The 15,090-nt window shown below is 39.0% G+C and overlaps 1 protein-coding gene across 7 annotated transcripts in view; it reads left to right on the top strand.

The window, feature by feature from the left end:
• RAPGEF6 (Rap guanine nucleotide exchange factor 6) overlaps positions 1-15,090 on the top strand; it is a 132,908-nt gene that overhangs the window by 87,653 nt on the left and 30,165 nt on the right. For 4 of the 7 annotated variants that reach the window (XM_037396732.1, XM_037396728.1, XM_037396730.1 and 1 more), the window contains 12 exons: positions 564-700; positions 1,658-1,816; positions 2,370-2,522; positions 3,049-3,213; positions 4,563-4,670; positions 5,020-5,223; positions 5,917-6,025; positions 8,005-8,248; positions 8,578-8,735; positions 9,804-9,818; positions 12,093-12,333; positions 13,425-13,808. In XM_037396732.1, the coding sequence (XP_037252629.1) occupies positions 564-700; positions 1,658-1,816; positions 2,370-2,522; positions 3,049-3,213; positions 4,563-4,670; positions 5,020-5,223; positions 5,917-6,025; positions 8,005-8,248; positions 8,578-8,735; positions 9,804-9,818; positions 12,093-12,333; positions 13,425-13,808 (2,077 nt within the window). The remainder of the gene's footprint in view (positions 1-563; positions 701-1,657; positions 1,817-2,369; positions 2,523-3,048; positions 3,214-4,562; positions 4,671-5,019; positions 5,224-5,916; positions 6,026-8,004; positions 8,249-8,577; positions 8,736-9,803; positions 9,819-12,092; positions 12,334-13,424; positions 13,809-15,090) is intronic. The other 3 variants (XM_037396734.1, XM_037396729.1, XM_037396731.1) reach the window with 1 other exon arrangement.

Raw genomic sequence — 15,090 nt, forward strand, 5'->3', positions numbered from 1 at the left:
GTGTTGATTTAAGGGAGGGATAGGTAGCAAGGTAATTTTGGCTTCCTGAAATGGTTTAATTAGTTATTAAATGTCAGAGAACGTACCATTACAGCAGTATAGATATACTTAATTGTAACCTGCAAAACATTTAAGATGAAAATAACTAACTTCGGTGTTTAACTAGAAATTGGCATTAGTTTTAATAGTAGAATTTGCATTATGCTATACTTGAAATTATTTCTCTAAACATTTTATGCTTCTATCAAGCTTATAATTACTGTACTGTTAGGACATTTTTAATTTTTCTAAATGTTTGGAGCTGAAGTGCTTTTACAGCCTAGCTAGACTGCTGCCCTAAGAGTCAATCAGAACGTGATGAAGACTGTAGAGCTAAGTTCTGGTTGTTGATGACAAAACTCATACTGGGCTCATTTAGCCACAGGCACTAATGGCGATTGTAACACCACTGAGCAATTTTCCCCATGAATTTAACTGAAATTTAATATACCTGTGGAGGGTAAAGTATCTAAGGAACCCCTGGGCCTTGCAGTCTTCATACCACTGTTTCCTTTGTCTAACAGAGCAATTACTGGAATTTATGCATCAACTCCCTGCCTTTGCAAATATGACTATGTCTGTGAGAAGAGAGCTTTGCTCAGTGATGATATTTGAAGTAGTAGAGCAAGCAGGAGCCATCATACTTGAAGACGGCCAAGAAGTAAGTTACTGCTTACAGCACAATTTGAGTGCTATAGGCAGTGGGTTAGCAAGGGCATCTGGGTGTGAAGGGCTGGAAAATTGTTTTCCCATCTCCGCACCTCTCCCACATCTGAAAGTCAGAATTCTTCTCTCACCGTAACCCGTATCCAAAATCCCCGAACCTTAGCCCATCCTTTTGGGAGATTCTAGCTCTGTTACTGTCTTGTTCAAGACTTCAACTTGACCAAGTATAGATCTAAACGAGCATTCAACGTGGTGTTATCTGGTAGGTGCTGACATCTTGAGGAGTTTATTTCCAAGATCATTGACATAGAAGAATGCATATTTTCCATTGGCAAAATAGCTCACTTCTTAAAATGTCATTTGTTTAAATACTGACATGGAGAGGTATCCTTGCCCAACAATGTAGGTGTTACAACAAATGTCTAAATTAGGAGCAATTTCTGCGTGTATTCAGTGGGAGGAGACAGATGATCAGCTCGGCCTGTGGTCAGGCTCCCAACATGGGTGCTCTGAATCACGATCTTGAAATCTCTCTGTCCTTGAATCAAGCCATCTGGAATGGCCATAGCAGGTCCTGTCCCCAAGAGGACTGGGTAGACTCTTGTTCCTGACAGTGACCAGACAGCTACCCAGGGGAAGAGTGTTCATTCTCACTAAATGGCATAAATCTATTGTAGCAATTAGCTACAAATTAAAAAAGCAATCTATTAATCGACATTTTTCCCTAGTGAATTAGTTCTGAAATGAACGAAGAATGCTGAAAAGTGTTGTTGTTCTAGTCATCTTTATTGGTTGCCTTACAGCGCACCTTTTTAGCGAGCTGAATGTTGTAAAACTGTCGACAACAAACGAGATTGCAAGAATAAGCCTTTCAGAGATAAGAGCATTGGAGTGGTTTATAAAAGTTGTTGAATTAGCTTCACATCTTAAATTTGTTTATTACATCCTCTAGCTCGATTCTTGGTATGTTATTTTAAATGGCACAGTGGAGATCAGCTATCCTGATGGGAAGAGTGAGAGTCTTTGTATGGGAAATAGTTTTGGGATTACTCCCTCTCTGGACAAACAGTACATGAATGGAGTGGTCAGAACCAAAGTAGATGATTGTCAGGTAAGATTACAATTCTATACAACTACCTCCTATTTTTAAGCACCTAATAAAAGAAAACAGACTACTTTCACCTTAAGGCATGACCTTTATTCCAGGAGCAGGAAAAAGGAGGTTGGTATTTAATGGGTCAGGGGCTCTGCTGATGTGGAGTTAGTTGTACATTGTTTAGTAGCTGAGATTTATTTCACACTGCTGTTAATGTGAGAAACGGGAACTTCTGCTTTGTGCTGAAGCGTAAGCTTGGTCCATCCAGTCAATGCTGTGTGTATGATTGACATGCAGTAAGAACACATAAACAGAAAATACCCATTTGCACTTCTCAAGGCTTTGTCCTCTGTATGTTTAGCCCATTTGATCAACCTTTTGGAGATACAGGAAGGTGACCAGTTCTGTTTGTCTTCTGTTTCTAACCTCCTCTCTTGTGTAATTGGGTAGAACAGAGTGGAGTTGGTATCAAATGCTGTGCTGTTGTGACTGCGCCAAAGCAGCGCAGAGATGGGGATGCAGTCATGTTCTGGGTGTTCATTAACAATCCCATGTTGTTCGGGGGCAGTTTGTGTGTATAGCCCAGCAAGACTACTGGAGGATTCTGAACCACGTGGAAAAAAACACTCATAAAGTGGAGGAAGAAGGAGAAATTGTTATGGTAAAGGAGCACAGGGAGCTGGATCGCAGTGGAACCAGAAAAGGGCACATAGTTATCAAGGTGAATTTATTTTTTGTGCTTGCCGTTCATCTATGAAACCTTTATTAGTAAATAAATACAATTTTGGTTTGAATCTAGAGTGCATACTCAGTTCTGTCTTTCTTGAGTCAAAAAATTTGATTGGAAGGCATTTATATTATTTTACAAGTTTACTTCCATCTCCCTTTTAATAAAGATAGACCTGTTCAGTACATATATTGGTTTTTGTTTTGGGAGCACCCTTTGTGCATCTTTTTGTATTGACCTGTTTCTTTGTAATCTGGAAGAGGAACTTAAACTGTTTATTAAAAATAAAATTAAGGGAAGTTACTAATTGTTTTAGTCAGGGCTTACCTGTACAGAACTTCTGGGCCAAGAGAAGCATGAAGATTTGTTTTAAACATATTAGTGTGTTTTCTCCTAAGCTGGCCATAACTGACAAAGCAAAAAGGGAATATATTGTTCACATGGTTTTATGTTAAGAAACTCTCTAGGGAGAGATAGTGATGGGAGATACCGGTTATTTTTTTGTATTTAATTTTTTAAGGCAACACCTGAGCGACTCATCATGCACTTAATAGAAGAACATTCTATTGTGGATCCAACCTACATTGAAGATTTCCTTTTAACGTACAGAACATTTCTAACAAGCCCCCTGGAAGTTGGAAATAAACTCTTGGAATGGTTTACAGTGGACAGTCTCAGAGATAAGGTTAGTTTGAGTCTAAGATATTAGTATTTCTGGTGAAAATATCTCCAAATTGATTCCTTTTTGTATTGCTGATAAACTAGGGTTATGGTCCAGCTATTTTATACGAACTATTTTAATGCAAAGTGATTTTTCTCTAGTATCAAGAAAGGATCCTACAGTGTGTTGTCTGTGTATAGTGTACTATCCTAATTTTGTTGTGACACAGTTTCTCTTCTACAGAACGATAAATACTGCTTTCTCTTTATTTTAAAGATGTAAATGTCAGTCTCTGAAATTGTTTTTTGCTAGAAATTCAGGAAAATTGTGTTCATGATCTCTTGAACATACAGTCTTTCTTTTCACAACAGCATTGTGCTTGCCATAATTTTCTACTGTAGAGCTTTTAGGTGTATTGAGCACATTCTGTTTGAGCAGCTTATTACAAACTCTGTACTTAAAATAAACTCTGCTCAAGACGGGTGCAGTTGATAAAAATGTTTCCATAAATAGAACCAGGTTTAACTCTGTGTAAATATATGCACGTACACATGAAAAATGTTCGTAGTCTGTAACTTGTATCCATGTCTAATTTGTTGAAAATTATGGCAGTAAAATTTTTAGCCAGCAGTTTTAAGTGTTCTAGCTTTGAGCTGAAGGAAACGCAACAGACTATCAAAATGTTGGGGGTTTTTGCGTAGGAAATTGTCTGGGGTCTTTCGTGTGGATACTGCTTCTCTTCGCTTTTTCCATGCAGTTCATTTTGGCAACTACTGTTTTTTAAGAAAAGGAAGCCAAACCAAAACAGTCTCAGCAAATAAGAGGAAATTGCTTATTTTTAGAAGAGAAACTGCTGTAGACAAACCGTGGGGTTTTTTTATTTTATTTTATTTTTATAACGTGGATGGATAAAAGAGTTGTCAGACTGACTTTATAATGAATGGTAGTAACTCTGTAGCACATAGAAAAGCAACATGAATATTTCACTGAAAGTTCTTAAAAGAAAGCTCATTATTATCACAGCATACTTCCTAGAACTTTCTATAAGGAGATCATTAGGCTGCTTTAAAAAGGTAAGTTTTATAAACAGCACAAGGAAGAGTTAACTGAAGGTGGATTTGTGCACCAGTAAGTGCCAGTTAGGTACAGAAACGCTGGAGTTTTTATTTTTCATTTGTTTCCCCAAGTAAAGGAAAAGAGATTATTTCAAGTGTGTCTTCTGCTTCTTTTTGTTAACAGATGCAGTAATCTGTCATGTTATTCTGCCATGTGCTATTCTTCTTTGCTTATAGATTAAAGCTTATAGGAGAATAATCATAGGTACATTTATATACAGCTTGGGGTTTTGTGGTGTTTTGTTTTTTTTTTTACAGGTTACGAGAGTGGTCTTACTGTGGGTGAACAACCATTTTAATGATTTTGAAGGAGATCCTGCTATGACTCGATTTCTCGAAGAATTTGAAAAGAACTTGGAAGATACGGTAGGAGCAAAAAAAGAATGTCTTCTAATACTCCATGTTTTCATTTTCTAGTGTCACATATCCAGTGGATAACGCATAGTAATCTACAATTTTTAAAAGTTAATAGATGGCTTTTAACATGGATGTATTTGTTCTTAGATATATATTCAGATATAAAGCCCGTATAAAATAGTACGTAGGGCACTCGTTTATGTGCTTTTTGCATTACTGCAAAAGAGGACAAGTTTTATTTAGTAAGATTTGGACACATGGCATCAAGTCCTTTTTCTGGCACTTGGGGTGTTTTTCACAACTGTTTTTCCATTTCTCGTAAAAGAAACATTGCGCTCCGTTTTGTCCTCTGTTACAGAAAATGAAAGGACATCTCAGATTGCTGAATATTGCCTGTGCTGCCAAAGCAAAATGGAGACAAATTACCCTGCAAAAACCTTCTAGAGATTCGCCGCTGTTTTTCAGCCTCCTGGGAGGAAGTGACAAAGGTTTCGGTATTTTTGTAGAGACTGTGGAAACGGGCAGTAAAGCAGCAGAAGCTGGACTTAAGCGTGGTGATCAGGTAAAAGGAATAAAGTTAATTTAAAATATTCTGGTTCACCCAGCTGTAGTGTTCTCGACAAAAAGATTATGCTGTTTACTGAAGCAAGCTACTGCTTAGTATACTCTTGTCAGTGCCACGGTTTAGCTTCAGGTCACATGTGTTAAATGGGTTTCTATTAAATAGTTTTCAAAATACTTCAAAAACAGAGTGGGAAAAGAAACCAAGCTGTGATTATTTTAGGAAACTTCTTGATCAGAGATGTGGTTAAGTTGAAGCCATCAGGTTGGTTGGTTGGATTGATTCGCACCAAGTGTGAATCATCCCAGTGCACTGGGGCTGGTGGAGCAGTACCAGTTTGCACCGGGTGAAGGTCCGGCCTTGGGTGTAGTACCAGTTCAGTGGTTCATGATCCACCTTTCTTGATTCAAGCGCAGTTCCTAATTGTGAGAATGTCATGTTAAGACAGAAAATCAAATTGCTTAAAGCATTTGTCAGGTAGAAATGGAGGTCCTGGCTTGTTTACAGGACGTAACTAAACTGACGTGATGAAAATAAGTTATTTTATAAGGAATGTCTTCATTCTACAACTGCTGTAAAGATGGTATGATAGCTTCTGGGAAGTTCTTACTGTGCCTGTATTGCCACCTTTGTATTTGTAAGTCTGTCAAACAGTTGTTCTCCTAATAGTCCCATTTTTATTTCTCCCTAAAGATAATGGAAGTAAATGGACAAAATTTTGAGAACATTACCTTTGTAAAAGCTCTGGAAATCTTAAGGAACAACACTCATCTCTCCATTACTGTAAAAACAAACATTTTTGGTAAGTAGACTTTATATGATAGATTTTTGTGTATGTGAAGAAAACCTGCAGTCATTCTGGCTTTAGCAGTTTAGTAAGTTTCCACCTTCCCCCCCCCCCCCCCTCCCAACTTGCACTAAGGAGTGAAAAGTTCTGCAGAAATCCCCTCGTCGTGCCTCTGTTTGCTTGGATAAGTTCTTGTGTGCCAGGGGCTGCGTGTTGAGTGGCACGGAGCCAGCACAGCCAGCTCTTTCCTTGAGATGACTGTTTAAGCGGCTTTACTGTCCCTTCATGCGATATGGCTGAAACAGAGCCAGGGGATCTGGACCAAAATATATTTGCCAAGAAAAAGCAAAAATGTAAAACTGGGCTTTTGTAAAACATTTTTTATAATGCCTGTAAGAACCATAGGATAAATTGCTTTTATATCTAAAAATGAAAAGGGGATATAAAAAGTGGTATGACACATAAATATTGATTTTCAATTGTCAGTGTGAATATAAACACATAAATACCTCTTTAAAATATCAGTCAAATCATCTGTTCTTTTTCCAGAATCCTGTTCAGGCAATAAAATAACCATAGCTACAGAAAGAACAAGACTGTGCACAGGATAGCTCCTTTCTCTGTAGCTGTACCCACAACCTGATGGTTTCTTTTCCTTACTTTCTGCCTCCCCTTACTGACCCTTGTTCACTATTGATTTTCTTTTCGATTATTGTTTTCTGTTTATTGCTGTGCTGGTAAAAAAAGTTTCAAGATCCTAGTAATTGCTTATTAGCATAATTCCCCAGAAGCGTAAAACCACCACAGTAACCAGTGGTCCAGACTAATGTAGAGTGACATAAAATATAGCGTAACTAGAACTGAGACAGTGATAGATTGTTCATTTTTATTATAAATGTAAGCAACATACATTTATGAGCAGATTCTAAACTCTTCCTGCTAGCTGATACAATTTCAAGGTGATTTCTCTTATAAATTTTAATGAATTCATGTCTTGAAGGTTTTTTCCGACAGTGATACTTATTATCCTGTCTTTTTAATTGAGTGCTAAGTGCCTTGTGCTGACAATGAACAATTCCCATTTTTATATTGGAATCTATACTTTGAAGTCTGGTAGCCTTAAATTTTATTACATAATAGAAGCATGCAATTTGACTGGGACTTTCTGTTCAGAAAAGTCCTGGTTGCCTTGCTGATAGGGACAATCTGAGTTATTTGCTCTGTGCAGTTCTGCATTCTTTGAATATCACCATGTTTCTGACAGAAAATACTGAATTTCTGACTTGAGTGATTTAAAAAGGTTTTTAAAAGATCCTAAAAAAAATAATTTGATAAACTAATTTGACCAATAGGGTTTCCCCTTTCATATATGGGAAGGAACATAAAGAACATAACCACTATCTTTTCCATGGAATTATATCTTTGGGGAATGTCAGTGCTGGTAGTAGACTGGCTTAGTTTGATAAATGCAACAGGAAATTTGATGCAGCTTCTGTTCAGTAGTATTACTAAAAGCAAACAAAGACATTTATGGGAAATATCAGTCTGCCTTGCAGTTATTCTTAAGGAAGCATCTGCACTCTGTTACCTAAAAGATGCAGACAAAAAACCTACATAAATACATGCTGTGTAGTATTTATTTTTGTAGTGAATACAGTGTTTCCTTATTATCTATGTGGGAATGGTAGACTAGGTCTATTAAACTGGTGTGATATGTGCTAATTTCAAATTAGCTACGCAGATTGTTCGATCATTTTTATTGAATGTTTAGCAGTTGTTTTTTCTGCCAAGGTAATAAAAAATAAAACCTCAATGGGAAAAGACCCACACCCTTAGAATAAAAATCAAAATGCAGTGTATTGCCTGGTTTGTAACTCTTCTGGTTCACTTTTTCTGCAGGGAGGTGGGAAGCAAAAGGTTTGAGGGGAAAGAAGAATTTTGTGGAGTTTTAAGTGTGCAAAGGGAAATCACAATGATTGTATCTTCTTCTGCAGTGTTTAAGGAGCTGCTCTGCAGGATAGGGCAAGAGAAAAATGGAATTCCACATATTCCAAAAATTGCAGAGAAGAAAACCAACCGTTATTCCATCCCAGATATGCCTGGCGATGTGGAACAGATGTTTCCCCGTGAAAAAGGAAACAAGAAAATGAAAGCAAACACTGTATCTGGTGGGAGAAACAGAATCAGGAAGATTTTAGACAAGACCCGCTTCAGCATTTTGCCTCCAAAACTGTTCAGGTTTGTCAGACTCTTCTGGTCAAAAAGTAATTGTTCTTTATTAAGTTCTTATATTTTGCTTGCTTAGTATCTTCAGCCGTTATGTCCATGTTGCTTATGTTTTCTAAAAAATGCAACAAATCTGACCCATAAATGCAGAACAAGACCAAAATGTCTTTTCTCTCCCAGTGAACACTTTCAAATATGTTTTTCCCCTGTCCCTGTTTTGAAAGCCTGTCCTACAACATGTAATTAAAACATCAGAGTGCCATTATTTTTCTTAGTCTCATTCATCCCAAGATGAATATAAGGAGCTTAATGCACATAAATGGAACAAAATTGTTTTGCAGTGATGGTAGCGTGAGCCAGTCGCAGGATGACAGCATTGTGGGGACTCGGCAGTGCAGACACAGCCTGGCCATCATGCCCATTCCAGGAACACTGTCATCCAGTAGCCCTGACCTGTTGCAGCCTACAACTAGCATTCTGGATTTCTCTAATCCTTCAGGTAAAACATCAGCATTAGCTTGATTTACACGATGATTACAAGGGAGCTGGTTCAAGGGGAAAATTTCATCTTTTCCCAGCATCAAACGTGCTGAGTGCAGTTACCTGTTTTATCTTGTGGCTCTAACAGGTCCAAACTGGAGATTCGCTGAAAATCCAAACTGCCTGAACCTCTCTTGTCTGCTTGTTTCGTAATGTGGCATTTAGCTTGGTTTTGCACAGAAATGTATTTTGCGACCTCTGAGAGTCTTTGATGTACTGGAGTTTACCAGAGCTCTGGTGGAAGCAGGTTGTCCTTGTCTGCACCCTTTTCTTTTGTCATCTCTTCCCAATACCGGTGCTTCTCGTGATTTGATTTGTCCATCCACCATCTTTGAATTTCTATTTCAAGCAGTTTTGTGGATAAAATAGGGCTGCTGTCATACCAAGGCAGCAGTGTTTTACAAACAGTATGTGTAATCAGTTGTATGTCTGAAAAACTGAAAAATGTTTGGAAATGTGTAATCTATGCTTGCATTGCTATTACTGTAGGGACGTAGTTTATGGGGTGGCTGCAGGAGGCATTTGTTGTTATATGCAGCTGCCTGTAAACATGTCCAGTCAGAATCTTGTTTGCCTGTTTCAAGTGTAAGTTCTGTGCATAATTACATGATCTGTAAAGTGCCTTGTGGCTATGATGTGTGTTTATGTAAACTTGCAGATTTCCCCTTTAAAAGGGACGTGCACACATATATATCTTATCAAGTGCATAAATATCCATAGCAAATAAGTTCTTGCTGCAAATCCAGGTTCCTGCTGTCTAGGTGAGAGCTACACACATGTTCCCCAAGAATCTTCGTTTAGTACTATAGAAGTTACTGCATAAAATGAAATGTTGATAACTGGTCCTTCTTACCTTCACTTAACATTTCCTGTAACAAGAAGGCTGTCATTTGTGAATGGCAGAGAAAACCAAAATATTTCTGAGTGTACTACTCAGAAAGAAACCAAACTGTACTTGATAAGTTTATTATAAACATCTAAATCTTGATTTGGTGTTGACAGTTTTTTCTTTTTTTCCTGCCCGCAGCTGTTGGGTTTTACTGTAAGTATCCTGATGCATAGCATCCTGCAGACCTTAATATTGCATGGCTTGCCTGTTAAACTTAACACTTTCATATGTTGCATTTGGCATAGTTATTATTGTTGGGCCATTAGGTAAGTCCCATGCCCTGTAATCTTCCTTAAATAAAACAAATCCATAGGCTCCCTTTACTACGGGCACAGTGCTGTGATGAGGCAGAGGACCTGCATTTTATTCCTATTTCTGCCACTGCCACTGAATGACCTTTGACAGGTTCCTTTGCATCTCTATGACCTTGCTTTAAAGGAATGGACTGCTTACATCTGTTGTGTAGAAACTGGAATTTTAGATGATAACGTAGTTTGTTTTGGTTGTTTTTTCTGTCGCATGCAGACTTGAAATGTTTTGTATTGTCAAATAATACTGAATGCTGAATAATGCATAAGAAAATAATTTTTATTAATGTTTACCTGCCTAAAAGCAAAGACTGTGAAGGCAGATGTGTGCTTGTATTGTTTCCCTCGTCTGTCGCAAGTTCTACTAAACTTTGGTTGCATGGTGATTCTCCCTCCCCTACAATTACATTCCAGTTTTTGTCTTTATACCTTGAATGTGTTCAGATTTTTGGGTATGCTGGTACCAAGATACAGATGTTTGTCTCTTCTGTTGATTTATTATGATTTTTATGAGTGGAGGCATTTCCTAATTAGTCGATATGTCATTTTCATCACTTTCACTCTGAAATCAGTATGTAATATTTATTACTTCTAATGAGACTATTCTGGTAATGTGATAGTCATAATAGTGAAACTGTTAGTAGAATTAGTTTTCAATCAGATTATTTTTTTAACATCCCGTTTTCTCCCATCTTCCAGTTTATTTACAGCTGATGCTGAGGCTTTCTTTTTTCCAATGGGTGGAAACTTTTGATGCTGGATCATAAATTACCTGCTTACTTTTTGCCCTAAGTTCCTCCTGCTTGCCCCCATAGCACCATTAAGTCCTGATGCGAGGCAAAATAACCCCAAGGTCGCTGCCCCATTAAATGAGATACTCGTTTCTTCTTTAAGCAAGGGATTTTGTCAGCGGAAAAATTAAACATATAGGCGATGCGGGTAAGCAGCATGTAAAACTCTGTGCTCAGAGCTGCTGCTGGCAGGACCAGGGTGGCCCCTGGCGGGTTGGCTCCCTCTGCCCGGCCAGCCGGGCCTCCCCTTGGGTGGCGGGTCGCGTGCCTCTCTCCGTGGCTGTGGCACTGCCTGCAGAGGCCGTGGAAGGCCGGTCAGGTCATGGTGGCAGAAGTGAAGGGCTGTTCTGGAGGCTGCTGAGGCACGCACAGCCCTTCTTGTCTCCGCCTGGGAGCCCCGATGCGGAGGTACCGCGGTGCTGCAGGCTCTGGAGACGTGGCTGAGGCCTCACCAGGAGCCTCCCACCTTCTCCGGTCTGTCGAAAACTTGAGAAGTTTTAGTCTTCAGAGTTCAGGGAGGAAGGAAAACTGTGCTCTCCCTGAGTTTTAAATTAGTGTGCACTCTGACTCGACTTTTTTTCTCCAATCAGTTTTATTTTGAAAATCATGCCTTCTGTAATAGCTAATGGAGCAAATTATTTCAATCATCAAGTTGTAGATTAAACCTGTGTTTCTTCAGATACTTAATTCCTGCTGTAGGCTGCCTCAGATAAAGCTGTTCTCTAATGCATTTGTAATACATAAAATGTGCTATAAATATACACTAGCCAAAGAATTAACTGCTGCAGCAGCTTAGCTCCTTCAGGGTGAGAGAGCGAGTGTAAAAGTTTGCAGCTAGTGATGAGAACGACCAAATCCCCTTTCCCCTTCGCGTCCTCCTGCCCACAGCCCATCCATGCGTGCTCCATGGCTTCCCATCCCTGGGAAGAGTGCCCTGGCACGCGTGTGGATTCTGGCTGTCGCAAAGATAAAAGAGCCAAAGCAGAAGTGATGCTGCCAAAGTTTTTGAGACATGCTGAGAAGGGCAGTGTGCAGCTTAGCGATAGATCTACATGTCTTGTACTTTGGTTGTGGTCATGGGATGATAAAGTAACTGAGTTGAGGACGTGCAGAGAGGAGACTTTTTTTTTTTCTCTCAAAGTAGAAGGAAACAACTGAATATTATAGTTTATTTATCAAGTCCAGTGTGGCTTTTTTTGTTTTCCTCGCTAGCTGTTTTCTTGTTTTCTCATTATTGAATGAGACAGTAAATGACCTTATGTCTTTTCAAGGGATAAGTAACGTCCTACATAACTTCATACTTTAAAGGTGTTACTCTGTTATTTTAGATATTCCAGATCAAGTAATCAGAGTCTTCAAAGCGGATCAGCAGAGTTGTTACATTATCATCAGCAAAGACACTACAGCAAAAGAGGTGGTGAGCCACGCTGTCCACGAATTCAACTTGACAGGAGCCCCGGAGACCTACTCCCTGTGCGAGGTGTCTGTCAGCCCCGAGGGAGTCATCAAACAGCGCAGGCTCCCAGACCAGTTCTCCAAACTGGCTGACAGGATTCAGCTCAATGGGCGGTAAGTGCACCCTTGTTAGGGTTTCGGTTTGGATTTATTTGTCTTTTAGGATGGAAACATCCAAAAGAAATACTGGGGAGGGGTGTTACATTAAAATACAGGTGTCTTAGAAGAACAAGCAAGTGAATGCCAGTAGCTTAGCTTTCCCTCACCTGTTTTCTTCCTTGTTTCACCTTCCTCTTCTGCACCCAAAAAACCTCTCCCTAAATCTACAGTGAGCTTGCATGACAGCTAAGTTAGGCAGATCAGGATGAAGTACATAGTGGCTTACACTTAGTTACATTTCTCCTGAAGCTTTCCATATGTACTTCAGGATTAAAGCATACAATTAATTTCTTTCTCAGTGATGTCATGTTGCAATGAACTGATAGTAACCTGAGATAAATTCTTCCATTTTTACGTGTACTGTTACGAATGTTTCTGAAATGTTAAGGGCTTCAGTTTTATCTGATGACCTGATCCATACCAGAAAAGAGTTTAAATAAAAAAAAATTCTTTCGTCGTCTTTGCTAGGCAACAGAGGGAATTTATGAGGAATAAACTTTTGTATATCTGAAAGTGATCTGCTTGGGACCATGGAAATGAATTTTCCACATACATTTTCATTTCCTGAATACTATGCGCTTCATATAAATATTAATATGTCACACTAAATTTATGTAAGGAATGGAGAAATACATTAACAAGAGATTTCTCAGGACTAATGTGTATTTAAAGTGTTATTTCACTGCTGAATTTACAAATGGAAAAGTAACTGACCTTCTTCTGAAGGTGAAAGCTACAGCATATTGCAGAGTACAGCATAGAAAATACTAGCATAGAGGTAGATTAAAACAGCTTTTGAAATAGTTTTTTTTACTTCAGTAATGATGTTATTTTATACTAGCTACAGTACAAGGTTATGCTGTCCCTTCTTGCCTCTGTCTTTGCCTTTTACATTGGCTTCTCACAGTAACGGGGAAATGCTCTCGCATAAACACCGCTGCGGTGTCAGTAATGCCCACACTGACTGGTATAATTCAACGTCTTTGTGTTCACAAACCCTCTGAAGAGCATCTCTAATGTTTTATTGTAACTCAAATATTCTTCAGGTATTATCTAAAAAACAATATGGAGACAGAAACCTTATGCTCGGATGAGGATGCTCAAGAGCTGCTGAGAGAAAGCCAAATTTCCCTCCTACAGCTGAGCACCATTGAGGTCGCCACTCAGCTTTCCATGAGAGACTTTGAATTATTTCGCAATATTGAGCCTACAGAATACATCGATGACCTTTATAAGCTGGACTCCAAAACAGGCAATGCTCACCTGAAACAGTTTGAGGACGTCATAAATCAAGAGACATTCTGGGTTGCCATGGAAATTTTAGCAGAGCCCAACCAACTCAAAAGAATGAAGATTATTAAGCATTTCATTAAAATTGCCCTCCACTGCCGAGAATGCAAGAACTTCAATTCCATGTTCGCTGTTATAAGGTAAAATACTTGCCGTTTGTCAGATCCCATCTGTGCTGTCAGAGGCAGTTCCGTTCATCTAAACGGAAAGAAAAGAAACAGGTATATCCTGAACAGATTACCAGTGGCACTGGGTGGTTTTCAGGGAATTACCGAGCTTTTCAAAAAGCCAGGCTGTACACCTTGTCGCTGCAGTCTGTTTCTTCCTCAGCGTCCGGAGTTCAGTCTCATTTCTCTGGCTGATGGGACTGTCTTGGTTTTTAACTGTTACTAGCAGGGAGAGAGGGGGTTTGGACCAAAGCACTGTGTGATGGATGAACTTCTGAAACCTGCCTGAATGTCGCCGTCATTTTCCATGATTCTGGCACCCAATTTCCCTTCTTATTTCAGTCATTGCTACTTTTTCAGTGTGTACCAAGTCATACCTGCGATGATGAGATTACTGTATTTCTTCCTTTCATTGTAAGGACTTCCTCAAATCAGTCTTGGTTTAGTTTATTTTTCATTTTCATTCTTTCCTGTCACCTGCTTGCTTCTCTGTTTTTTTTCCTCTTCATTTGCACATTTAGACTTTCTCTTCTGATTTATACTAGGTGCTGCTACTTTAACAGCATGAGTTCAGCATTTCCTTTATTTGCAGTTACCTTATACCAACATTTTACTTCAAGGAAAAAAAAAAACCACAAACCAGGTGCTGTGATTCACGAGACAAAGATCTGGATTCATGCTGGATTGCAGCACCAGCACCGTCTTTGAAAATACCATTTTAAAATATTTTCTTCAAAATCTAGCCAGTTAATCAAATGGTACCACCTTCTGTTTAGTCATACATTAAAAAATCATTAATTTGCTTAAAGGGTACTGGGCAACCATTGGGGCTGTGGCTACTCATTACACAGCGAATATACATGTGGATACTGAATCTAATTTCTGTATTCTGCTGCTTAATTTGTCATGGTTTTTTTGTCATAGGTGGAGAAATGACTCTTCCTGCTTCTTGATTAAGTCTAATCAGGCCATGACTGAAGCGGTCTTTGGTCAGAAAAAGCAAATAAATTAGTTGTTTTGGTTTACTCATTTCCAGGGGAATATGGCTTTGTTAGCGTATGCCACAGGGGTTCTTTTTCTTTCCTTGCCTTGCATTGCATATCAATACGATGCCATATGTCTCCTGAAATAGCAGGATAGCCATCCTGGTGTAGCATGTAAAAGAGGAGCTGTGTGGCAGCATATGCTTGATTTTTTTCATGTGAGAAGGCTTTGTGAATTGACAATAGCATGGAGAGAGGTCTGTATTAAAAAA

Source organism: Falco rusticolus, chromosome 8 (assembly GCF_015220075.1).
Source record: "Falco rusticolus isolate bFalRus1 chromosome 8, bFalRus1.pri, whole genome shotgun sequence".
In the NCBI taxonomy this organism is placed as follows: domain Eukaryota; kingdom Metazoa; phylum Chordata; class Aves; order Falconiformes; family Falconidae; genus Falco; species Falco rusticolus.